The 13,112-nt window shown below is 40.9% G+C and overlaps 1 protein-coding gene across 1 annotated transcript in view; it reads right to left on the bottom strand.

Annotated features, from left to right (window-relative positions):
* Positions 1 to 13,112, bottom strand: part of ELP3 (elongator acetyltransferase complex subunit 3) — a 95,109-nt gene that overhangs the window by 41,257 nt on the left and 40,740 nt on the right. Inside the window, exon 10 of the mRNA XM_079770952.1 lies at positions 9,143 to 9,336. Within this exon, the coding sequence (XP_079627078.1) occupies positions 9,143 to 9,336 (194 nt within the window). The remainder of the gene's footprint in view (positions 1 to 9,142; positions 9,337 to 13,112) is intronic.

Below are 13,112 nucleotides of genomic sequence, written 5' to 3'. Positions count from 1 at the left end.
GGAGCATCCTCTCCTACACTGAAAGGTCTCGGGTTCAATTCTCAGTCAGAGCACATAGCCAGATTTCAGGTTCCATCCCTAGGCGGGGTGTGTATGGGAGACAACCAATCGATGTTTCTCTCCCACATGGATGTTTCTCCACCCCCCCCCCTCCTCTTCTCTAAAGTCAATTAAAATACACACACAAAAAACACGAAAACATCATCAGGTGAAGATTTTAAAAAATTACTAATAATCTCAAGAATGGTGAGAGCATCAAGTTAAGTATAGGCCCTATGAAACCACATAGGTTGCATGTCCCTTTAGGTGGCTCTAATTAACACAAAGCACAAGTCAGTGAGGACCTGGTAACACAGGGCTTTATAATGATGCTGATAGTTCATAAATGTCTTTAAGTTTATGTCTGTCGCCATAAAAATGCAACAGCTTTAATGGTCTTTGGCAGTGATGTGCCTAGAGTATACCAGATGAGAGTTTTTCCTCATTAAGGAATAGGAATGTGGCAATCTTGACCAGCCAGTGTGGCTCAGTTAGCTGAGCAGCCTTCCACGCACCAGGTCACGAGTTTGATTCCCAGTCAGGGCACATGCCCAGGGTTTTGGGTTGATCCCCAGTAGCGGGTGTGCAGGAGACAGCAATCCATGTTTCTCTCTCATAGATGTTTCTCTCTCTCAAATCAATAAAAACATGTTAAAAAATAAAAAAAGGAAGAGATGTGGCAATCTCCATTTTTTTTCACTGGAAAGGAGGGAATATAATTCTATTCATAAACTTCTTCTATGTGCAAAGTAGTGTGTGTTAAGCAACTTGGAATACATAAAGACAAAAAGACAGTATTCTAGGACTTCAAAACCCAGGTGAGATTGCTGACCATTTGACCTTGCTCTACCCATCTAGAAAGGAGTTTAAAATTATTTTTAGATTTCTCAATTTGTTTCAATCTAATTTCACTTTCTTAAAGAGATTGCATTTGAGAAAATTCACTTTTCTATTTCAAGGGGTACTATTTCAAGCTTAGTGGTGCTAATATTTGCAATTTACTCATCAAAAAACCTTTAAAAGGATGTCTAGAGATTTTTTTGGTCTGAAGTTTCTCACATTTCAGAAGCATGTTTTGGTTGCAAATTGGTATTCCTATTTAATGCTTTGCAGTGAATTAAATATCACATCAAGGCAGACAGCTGTCAAATAGCCTGTGGGCAGCAGCAGTTTAATGTGGCTCTATCATATGTCTGGACAGAATCTTACATTTAATCACTGACTGCACCCTCAGGCCTGCAATACAGAACCATCTATTAGGTGGTTCATAAAATACCCAGTAAGATGTTATTGACTCAGCTGTCATAAAGTTAAAAGAGTAAATTAGTTAAGGAGGTGGGGGGGGGGGGCGGGTGAAGAGGGTGGGGTAGGGGAAATGGCCAATTAAAAATATCAAGTAAAATATTAGTAAAATATAGCATTAAAAAAAAAAGACATCGTGTTATCAACCAAGGGACTTGTGTGCATGCATACGAGCCTAACCAATGGTTAAGGACAACAGGGGGGTGGGGGCATCCGTGGGGAGGGGTGGGGGATGGGAATGGGGGGATGAGGACAAATATGTGACACCTTAATCAATAAAGAAATTAAAAAAAAAAGACATCGTGTTTTCACTTGAAATATCTTCCCTTCTACTTTCCTTCCTGTTCCTCCCTCCTGATACTTGTCTAAAAAATAGTTCCTAAAATCTTTGCCATGTACACATTTAGATTCACTAATCAACATTAAGTAGCTAGCCTATAATAGGTAAAAGCTGTCATAGGTAGAAATGAAATGGCCAGCCCAGTTGGTGTAGCGCAGTGGTTGAATGTTGACCCATGCACTGGGAGGTCACTGGTTCAATTCCCAGTCAGGGCACATGCCTGGGTTGCAGGTTCGATCCCCAAGAGGCAGCCAATCAATGATTCTCTGTCATCATTGATGTTTCTATCTCTCTCCCCTTCTCCCTTCCTCTCTTTGATATAAAAACTTTTTTTAAAGAAAGAAATGAAATGGCCAGATTTTCAAAAGTCGTATATGACTTTCCTTTACTATGATTTAAAACAAAAATAAATCAACTATGATTATTAAAATTGTCTGGATTAAACGCTCTGGGAGAACCTTTGCCAATGGTTTCTTTCTAGCAAGACATACTGAATGCTTCCAAATTAGACTAATATCAGTTTTCCACATTCTAAGAATTGCTTTGAAAGTTTATAACTGAAGCAAGAAGAAACAATGCAGAGTCAAACCCCTGTGATTCTCCTTCCCCAAATCAGAAGGTTTCTCAGCCACTTAACACTGTCTAAACACCCATCTTTCTCTTGCAGTTAGGTATAAAGCTGTCTTACCAAACTATTATTAGTGTTAAGTGTACTATGTGAACATGGACATGACTTTTGGGTTCCCTGGTCTTCTTACTTGTGCAGGTGAGAGGAGACAATTCAAAAGACCCCTAAAAGGTAAAGGTAATATTTATGAAGTTGGCTTTTTTTATTTAGCTATTTCAATAAAAAAGAATCTCCATTCTGATCCAAATTCCATAACTGGCAAATTATATATAAACAAACAATTGATATAAGAAGAAACACAAATAATCGGTTACATGGAAAAATGTTAATCCTTACTATACCTACAAAAATGCAAAATAATACCCCTAGGTAAATGAAATAAAAAATTTAATCATTCACATGTATAGAGTTGTGGTAAAACCAGTAACTATTTACTATAAACTGGTATTATCCTTCTGGAAAAGCATATCAATATAATTAGTGAAAATTAAAACATTCATGTATATTCCTCTTGTTCCAGAAGTATCCTACCTAATAAAATGGTAATATGTAAATTACCATCACTCCGCTACGCCCACAATTGGGCCAGCAGGAGGCGCAGGGGGTGGGACTCGGGGTGGCCGGGGTAGCCAATTGGGCCAGCGGGACGCTGAGTTCGCGTCGCCAGCGGCAGCGCGAGCTCAGCGTCTGCGCCATGGCTGTGCTGCGGAACAGAAGGGGCCTCTGGGGCAGCGAGCTCACGTCCCGCAGCGGACCAACAAAAGCGGGGGAGCTGGGTGCCTGTCTGCTCCGGCCCCAGGCCTTTCAGAAGCCTCCGTCGAGCCGGAGGCTTCTGAAAGGCCTGGTGCACCAGCGGACAGGCACCCAGCTCCCCCGCGATTGAAAGCGAAAGTGTGTAGGGGACCCTACACGTGCATGATTCAATCATGCACTGGGCCTCTAGTTATAATAATAATAATTAAAGATGCTTAGATCTTTTATCTTAATCTGTTAGATCATACTGCTCTAACAGATAACTTCAACATAAGTAAAAGTTCCGTGTACATGACTCTGACCTGTAGTGGAGGCCAGGATGATTAAAAATTAAAAACAACCACTTGAAAACAACCTAAATATCCAACATTAGGGAACAGTTTACTGAATAAAACTGTTGCCAAATTAAAATGCTAGACTACTACTCTACATTAAAATTACAACTATGAATATTATTCTAAGTCTTTAACAAGAAATGCAAACACCATATTTGCCAATGTATAAAATGTACTGCTGTGTAAAGGTGCATCTCAATTATACAAAGAAATTTTTGGGAAAATAATGTAAGCCTGTTATTAATATATTGAAAGTGATTTTAAAGTAGCTTTATAGAGAAAATATTTTTCCTATATAAATATAGCTGGAAATTAAGAAACTTTAAGTTCTGGATAATTAGTAATATTCTACAAACTGTTGGGAAAAAGTATAAGATCACAAAATAAAAAAGAAATGTATTGGGACAAATGAATGGTGGTACAGAGCAGAAACACATCACACCATACACCTCAACTTGGCAAAAGACAAGTCTAGAATTTCAGTGATTACCGGTAACAAAAAGCAAGTCAATCTATATCCTATATAATAAAGGCTAATATGCAAATAGACTGAACAGTGGAACAACCGAACAACTGGTCGTTATTACGTGCGCTGACCACCAGGGGGTGTGTGCAGAACATGGCAGACACTGGCCACGGCAAGATGGTGGAGCAGGTGAGCAGGGGCGCCAGACCAAGGCGGGGCGCCAGTCACTGTCTTCGGGCAAGCCTCTGGTGGTTACTGAAAATTCTTTGCTTCCACACACCGTGGTCCCGCCTGGCGTTCGCACCCGCTGCCAGCGCCGGCCCCTCTCACTCAGCACCATCAGCGAGTGCGAGCAGTGGCTGCCGGCCCTAATCGCTCCTGAGGGCTTCTCCATCTCCCCCTGCTCCTAAGGGGTGATCAGGACAGCAGCCACCGCTTGCACCCGCTGATGGTGCCAGCCCTGCTCGCACCCACTGCTGGTACTGGCCTCAATCGCTTCACACCATAAGCGGGTGGGAGTGGTGGCAGAGGGAGCAGGGATCCACGGCAGGAGGGGCTGGGCGGGGGCACGGAGGATGGGCCGAGACCTGCCCCTGTGCCTACCACAGCCTCGTGGCCCACAGTTCCTTTCAAGGTGCATGAATTTCGTGCACCGGGCCCCTAGTGTATATATATATATATATAAAAGCCTAAGCAACCATTATGACCGAACAACTGGTCAACCAGTCGCTGTGATGCACACTGACCACCAGGGGGCAGATGCTCAACACAGGAACTGCTCCCTAGTGTCAGTGCGCCCCCACAGCCAACCTCCTGCACACCACCCCTCCTCCACCCATCCCACCCCCGGCCAGCCAGGCCGAGAGACCCCACCTGTGCACGAATTCATGCACTAGGCATCTAGCATAAAATAAATTTGAATCATTTTTATGCACTATATATGAAGAAAATATGTAAGTAAAAGTGGGCAGAAAGTAGCAAAATATAATTATTTTGAATGAATTCTTATGCAGGTAGTCATAGTAATATTCAATGCAAAACAAAGTGACATAATATACTTGAAGGAATTGTGCCCACGCTTATAGAAAAACAAATGCTAACTTGAACATTTGTCCACAGCAAGCTACATTTAGAAAGCTAGAATTCTAACGGAAACTTGTATAACAATATCACAGCTGTATTAAAAACAAAAAATATAAAGTGGAAAATATAATAAAATTTTAATCTTTATACTAAAAAACCTAGAGAATAATCCCATTCAGAGTTAAGTAAATTATCATTCCCAAAGCATAAAACTCTGACATCACAGCCAGACTCCAGATGACTCTCCACCAAAGGCATTTACTGTCAGGAACTGAGTCATCATCATCTTCAAACAACAAACTGTCCTCTAACTCATGGAAGACATTCCTAAGTACACATTTTTAAGGAGATTTAACCTCTTATTTTACAGTATGTATTCCAGTAAGTTCTAATTCCCCCACACATCTGTAAAGTAATAGAGTTAAATGTTAAGCTCACAGGAACCCTTTCAAAGATGGGTGTCCCCCCAAAATGTATACACACTTTAACAGTGGATAGCTCAATTCTGAAAATGAAATGTATTTTAATAAAGACTGCCTTTATAATTATTCAAAGTGTGTGTATACATTTTTGGATGACACCCTATATAGCATGCAGGTGGCCTTCTGGAATTACAGCTGGGAACTCTGCTACGGGCTGACTCCAGAGAGAGCTGTGGGGGTCATGCTAGGAGAACTGCGTGCAGGGAGGTTTCTTTAGTCAGCTTCATGTTGGTTCTCCATGATCATGCCTTTCTCATCATACAACCTTTTGGTTATATAATGTGCATGTTCTTAATTCTTCCTGTCATCAACCCTTTACAATTTTTCTAGAGAGACTATATTTGCTGCTGTTTTCTTAAAATCCTCTTGGGATAATGTCCCATAGTGATATTTCATAAAGTCTACAAAATTAAGCTTTTAATGTTATAGCAACGCCTCTGTTGCTTTTTACTCACTGATAACAGCAGTAAGAAATTTAAAGCTCAAAATGAAGAGGAGGATGCAAATTCTCCATCTGACTGCCTGTGTGATCTGTGCCTTGTTTCTGATAAGAAAACTTTGATGTCTACGGCTGTGAAATTTCTATCCTGTGATGTTTGTTGCCATGCTGGGAGGTATCATCTTTTGGTTACCCTGTAATGTAAGTGCCTGACATTAAGCTTTTTGATTGTAGTATGAGTGCTTGACATTAAGTTTTTTTATTGCCAAGGCATCCATTACTGAAGGCATCCATCCTGAATAAACATATGTATGACAGCTGTATGATACAGCTACCAGCAAAACCACATAAGGAACTAGGCTGCCCCCACTCATGAAGTTCACTTTTCCAGAAAGCCCTGGGTAACCTGGATAACTAACCATTTGAGTAACCCCATTTCTCCCTTCCTGCACCCTAATTCCCTTTTCTTATTATTTAAATTAGCCAACAGAGAGTGAATCCATAAAAAACCTAGACACCCCACCCTAGAACCCCTAACAAAGGCAGAGCACTAGGTCTGTGCTCTCCCCCATGCCCCCAAACTTGCTGTGCTCCTTGGGCTTGCTGGGTACCCTCAGGACCTGTGAATAATAAATCCTGCTCCTCAAAGTTCCCTGAGGATGTTGGTGCAGTGCATCCTGCAGCCATAATAGAAAGCCTGAGGCTGGTCCTGCCACTACATTACCCTCTCCCCCCACCCCCAGCCCAAATGTGGGGTAAATGTCTGTGCCAGCTCACCACAAGTAATCAGGCCAAGCAAGTACCTCAGGCATTCCTAGCGGACAGCATCACTATCAGCAGGTTGAGAGCCACGCGACAGCGATACTGCCACACTCTGTTCCTGGGAAGTAGTATCTTCACTGCTCTCTGGTTGCCCCAGTCAGTTAAATGCAAATAATCTTTCCCTTTTGTCTTTGCTAGTAATACTTACTGCATCTTTATTTCTATTGCATTAATTTAAATTTTTTGAAACAATCTCAAAGTTACAGAAAAAGTCCCAAATGCATTACAAATAATTATTTTCCTTAACTATCTCAAAGTAAACTGGAAACACAATGTCCCAACACTCCCAAATACTTGAAGTATTTCCTACAACAAGGATATTCTCTTATATAGCCATAATACGACCACCAAAATCAGGAAATTAACACTGACACTTCACTAGTGTCTAACCTTAGACTCCATTCTAGCTTCACCCGTGTCTCAAAGATCTTTGTCCTTTACAGCAAAAGGATCCAGTAAGAACCTTGTGTTGTATTTAGCTGTCGTGTCTCCTTAGTCCCCTTCAAAATGGAACTCTTCCCTCAATCCCCTACTTTTGAAGATTATAGTCCACTTATTTTCTTAGAAAGTTCCTCAATTTGGGTCTGGTGATTCCTCATGATCAGATTCAGATTATGGAGTTCTGGCTGAGAAATACAGAAGTGATATCAGGTGGTACACAACCAGGATTTTTACTATTACTAATAATATTCATATTGATCAGCTGCCAGGCTTCTCCATGGTCAAGGCTTCTCTTTTCTACTTTAATTAATCAAGACATTGTGGGAGGTACTTTGAAACAACGTACAGTCAATTCTTATTATTCGTGGTAGTTATGTTCTACAAAGTTGCCATGAACATTTAATTAGTGAATATCATAACATTGCTCCTAGAGGAAATACAGGGTTAGGTTCCTATGTGCAACAATGTCATCAACTGATCAATACATAACTTGTTTTACCTGTGTTTCTGTGTAAGGACACCATATATATTGAACTTGAGGCCAATGGTGCTATAACTCCTGGCTGAATGAAGCTTTTTTAACACAAATTTTTTCCATAAGGCACACTGTAGTCTGCTTACACTTAGGAACATTACACAACACTTCATTACTACACCTGGGGCCATTTTAAACAGTACAGTCACCAACAAACAGCACAAAAATACAAAATGTGGCCATTAAATAAACACACACACACACACACACACACACACACACACAAACTTCTATTCCAAAACACCATGGAGTACATTCTAATTTTCTCCTTAAACCTAGCTAGCTCCCATTATCCTTAATATTATCTACTATTAAGGCATACCTATTAGATCAACCTTCTGCAAGTAACCAATCTTTTGCTGCTGTCCTCTTCTTTGCATCCTCTCAGACACATCCTCCTCCCCTGCTCAGCTCTGACAGCCTGTGCCAGATCAGCCCCGCGAGAATGCCCATTTTACCACATTTGGGCTCTCAGAGCCTGCACCACACCACTGCCTCCTTCACAAGAACACGCTTCTTTCTCACCCAGCTCTGGCCCTGCAGCTCCCTACTTCTCCAAGTGAGACGCCTGCATTGTTCAGCACCTCCTTACGTCTTCTGAACTCAACTGTTCCAGAAAGGTAGAAAAAGGGAAAGGACAATGCAAACAATTCCAACAGCTGAATTTTCTACTCACTGTCTCCTTAGTATCTGTTTTTTTCCTACACATAGGTGTATATGTGTAGGAAAAAACAGTATACATAGGGTTCACTACTATCCAGTTTCAGGTAACCAACCACTGGTGCCTGTGGTCTTGGGACAAATCTCCCGCAGATAAGGGGAACAGGGTGGTGGAAATGTGCCTAATGACCAACAAATAGAGGAACGGTTTTGTTAGGATTGTACATAAGTAGGTAACTTTATGGCTTCTAGAATTTTTTCAATGTTATATTTCCAGTAAAAAAAAATTCTTAAAAGGCCCATAATTGCAAATGAGATCATGATTTCTTTCTCCTATGAAAAAAAGTTGATTTCCTTCATGCCATCAGGAATATATCACTCTTTCTCCATATTTACATTAATATCTGCCAACAATGATCGTTTTATTTTCAGAGGCTCTATAACAGGGATAACAGACACATGGCCACACCTCCAGCTCCCACACCGACTCCTGTACCTGACTGAAGTGAACCAGGAGAAGGAAATCCTGGTCTAGATCATACGCTCCAGGAACCAGGCACCATGCCTATTTATCACCTTCATGAGTCTCCTCCCGGCTCATGGAGGAAGGGAAAGGGGCACACTTGAATAAATATGATACTGGCAAAGTGGCTTGGACCCAGTTTCATTTCCATCCCTCTCCATAGACAGAATTCTAGGTGTCCCTTTTTTAATTTAAAAGAATTCAAACCCCTCCATATGAAAGCAGATTATTCTCATTAGAAACTGTAAACAGAGAAGTCATTGATTATTTCTGGCATAAAAGGTAATACACTACCTCTGCACTCGGTACACTCGAGTCCATGGCGGCACAAGGGCAAGGATCCGAGCCACCAATTCGATCAGGTCACTAGGCGAATAACTCTTATAGCGTCCTGATTTCCACAGCTCATAAAGCCCAGTTCCACGAATCACCAGGGTAGGGTAAAGTTTTAAACCATCGGGACGAAAAGCAGGGTTCTCAAAAAACTCCTGTGAATAGAGAACAGAAGATTACTTCTCCGTTAGTTATGTAGAGATTACGCATGCAAGTTTCAAATCTGGGCCAGCATCTCTCACATACCTACCTGGTCCTTAGAATGCCTTTCCTTTCCATCCAAAGAGGGGATGCAGACAGAACAGGAATTCATTGTTTTTATAGCCTCACTAGGGCAAAGCATGTTTGCTGGACCCAAAGCCCTCATTACAGCCCCTGTCCATTGCTGCAATGTCACCTCATGCCACTTTCACCACCTTGCCTTTTCACCCCTACAAAGGCAATTTTCTCTGCCTGGAAAGTTCCTCAATTTTTCTTCATCTAGCTAATCTTCAGGCCTCAGCTTAAATGTCAGTTCTTCAGAGAGGCCTTCCTGACCTTCAAATATAAACTGCCTGACTTACCGTAAAAAAAAAAAAAAAAAAAAAAAAAAATCCTATTGAGTTCTATATTACCACTTTCTTAACATCATCATACTGACAATTTATCCAGTACCTACCTTCACCTCTAGACTGTATAATCTTTTAATAATGAAACATACTGTGCCAGAGATCACCATCTGGCCTGCAAACCTAAAATGTTTACTATATGGCCTATGCAGAAAGTGTACCGATCCCTGGATATGACTATTTTGTCCTCAGACCAACTGGCACCATTCCTAACCTGGGACATACACTCTCCATTTGTTATCTGGACAATGAGCAATACATCTAATTCATCTACTATGACATAGCCATTTCCTGTACTATATCATCCCAGCTGGCTGCCTTGTTTCTTTATTTGGGATGTAGCAGGAAAACATAAGGCAGTCTCCCTTCCACGACTCTGCACTGCCAATTTGTTCTTATCTTGATTCTGCAGGATATATGGTGGAAGACTGAAGGTGGACTCATACAGTTCCCTTCACCCCCCTCCCCGGCCCCCCTAGCATTAGCATCTATTCAGCCAGCAGTACCATATCTTCTGAATTGTAAAAATGCTTTTTATCTTGTGCTATGTTATTCTTGCAGAGCTATCCATTATTTAACTTGCTTTACAAAGAAAACTAACTGTAGGGTATTTGATCTCTCTCACTGATTTGTCATATTCTTAAAATGCTATATTCTTTGTGCACAATTTGGTCTTAAAGATATTCCCCTGAAATATTTATATAGTAAAGATTCATCAGGTACTTAATAAATATTCTATAGCCATCACAAAGAGCACGCATGTAAGGGATTCTCTTCTTAGTGTGATTCCGTATAGAAACATGGGGTCTCAGAAAAGTACTTCTGAAACTTGTATAATAAATTTAGGAGATATATGGGCTGACATACTCCTTTAAAAATAATAATTGGTAAAATTGGTTCTAGATTTCTGGTTAAACACTAAGAATTAAAATATGTGTTTCTTTCCTTCCAAAACCATGCTAAATTTTTGTTTTAACTTTTTAAAATTTATTTTAGAGAGAGGAAGGACAGAGGGGGAAGAGAGAGGGGGAGAGGGAAGGGGGGAGGGAGGGAGGCAGGGAGGGGGGAGAGAGAGAGGGAGAGAGAGAGAGGGGGAGAGAGAGAGAGAGAGAGAGAGAGAGAGAGAGAGAGAGAGAGAGAGAGATATCGATTGCCTCCTCACATGCCCCAACCGGGAATCAAACCCGCCACTTTTTGTTGTGCAGGATGATGCTCCAACCAACCAAGGTCTGGAAGACCAGCCAAGGCCTTCCAAAAACATGCTAAAATAACAGGAAATAATAAAGTTTTAAAAGTATAAATCAAAGGAGACAGGAGGGGAACAGGTGATGGCAATACATTTTTGAAAGACAGAAAATGAATGGAAGATTGGCAAAGGACTTTGCAAGTGAAGTGAACTGCAAACAAAGTATCTGTGAAGTGGGACAGATACTAATGAGAGGCCAGCTCAGTCGCACCCGCATCCCAGAAAGGTTCATGGATCACAAGTACCAGGAACTGGGCAGGTGGGAGAGAACACTTGATCAAAATCTGTACATGAAGGGATTTATTCCTTTCCTTATCCCTTATCACCTTCCTACAGGCAGTCGCCTGTTTTTTCGCTGGAGATACTGGAAAGCCTCTGGACTCAGATTCCAGGTACAAAGGAAGGCCTGAGTGAGGACCAAGAGTGAAAACAGGGAGATTAAGTGAAGGCCAGCACACTGACTGGTGGACTCCCTGCTGCGATTTTCTGTGATGTGCACACAACACCCACTCCCAAAGAGGAAGTTGGAGAGTTATCTCTGGATCAATAAAATGGCTCTAAATAAGAGCTCCATATACTGACATTTGGAAATTCCCTAAAGAAAGGAGAGCACATTACATGAACATCCTTCAGGGAGGCATACTGGCAGCTAGCTACATAGAGCTTGTAATCTGGTTTTTAAGCCCCTCACTTTTAAAGTATGACCATTTGGCTAAAGATCATTAGAAACTAGAAGGCTAGAACATAAAAAGCAGACCAAAACAAAAAGAGAAAAAGAAATTGGGGGAAAAGCAAGACATAAAGGAATATAAAACATAAAGAAAACAACTATAATAATTCCATCAGAGAGATAAGAAAAGACATATTAATCTGTAAAACAAGAACAAGATACTAGAGAAATCTAACAGCCAGAATATAAGAAAGAACTCTTAGAAATGAAAACTATAACAAAAATCACTTAATAGAAAGGTTGAAAGATAAAGATGAGAAAATAAGAAAGCAGAAACAAAGGCAGATAAAACTAGAAAAGAATTTTATATGATCAGTCTGGGAAATCCAACATTTCTTAGTAGGTTTTCGAAAAAGAACATAAAAAATGAAAGGGGGAACATTATCTTGTACAGTTGGCTCTTGTATCTGAGGATTCTGCATTTACACATTGAAAATATTCAGAAAAAAAAAATGTTACTGACAGGTACTGTATTGTTAGGCCTACAATGGTTGCATCTGTACAGAACACATACAGACTTTTTTCTTGTCATTATTCCCTAAACAATACAAATATAACAACTATTTTCATAGCATTTACATTGTTAGGTATTATGAGTAATCTAGAGATGATTTAAAGTATATGAGAGGATATGTGCATGTTATATACAAATACCACACAATTTATATAAGGGACTTGAGCATCTGTGGATTTCATTATCCAGAGGGGTTCCTTGAACCAATCCCCCAGAATACCAAGGGACCACTATAGTACAAAGAAATTTCCCGATGACAGGGTCCTTTAATATCGAACACAATTAATTTTTTTAAAATATATTTTTATTGATTTCAGAGAGGAAGGGAGAGGGATAGAGAGAAACATCAACAATGAGAGAGAATCCTTGACTGGCTGCCTCTTGCACGCCCCCTACTGGGGGGGATCGAGCCCGCAACCCCGGCATGTGCCCTTGGCGAGAATCGAACCTGGGACCCTCCAGTCCGCAGACTGATGCTCTATCCAGTGAGCCAAACCAGCTAGGGCAGTGGTCGGCAAACTCATTAGTCAACAGAGCCAAATATCAACAGTACAACAATTGAAATTTCTTTTGAGAGCCAAATTTTTTAAACTTAAACTTCTTCTAACGCCACTTCTTCAAATAGACTCACTCGCCCAGGCCGTGGTATTTTGTGGAAGAGCCACACTCAAGGGGCCAAAGAGCCGCATGTGGCTCGCAAGCCGCAGTTTGCCGACCACGGAGCTAGGGCATTGAACACAATTAATTTTAAAACTCTTGCCAAAATATACCTGTGTGAAATTGCACTACATATGAGATAATGAGAACTTCCTAAATATCTGTGTGGGGAAAAA

This window comes from Cnephaeus nilssonii (assembly GCF_951640355.1).
Source record: "Cnephaeus nilssonii genome assembly, chromosome: 5".
Classification (NCBI taxonomy): Eukaryota; Metazoa; Chordata; class Mammalia; order Chiroptera; family Vespertilionidae; genus Cnephaeus; species Cnephaeus nilssonii.
The sequence above is the reverse complement of the archived record's forward strand: the minus strand, read 5'-3'. Positions and strand labels throughout refer to the sequence as shown.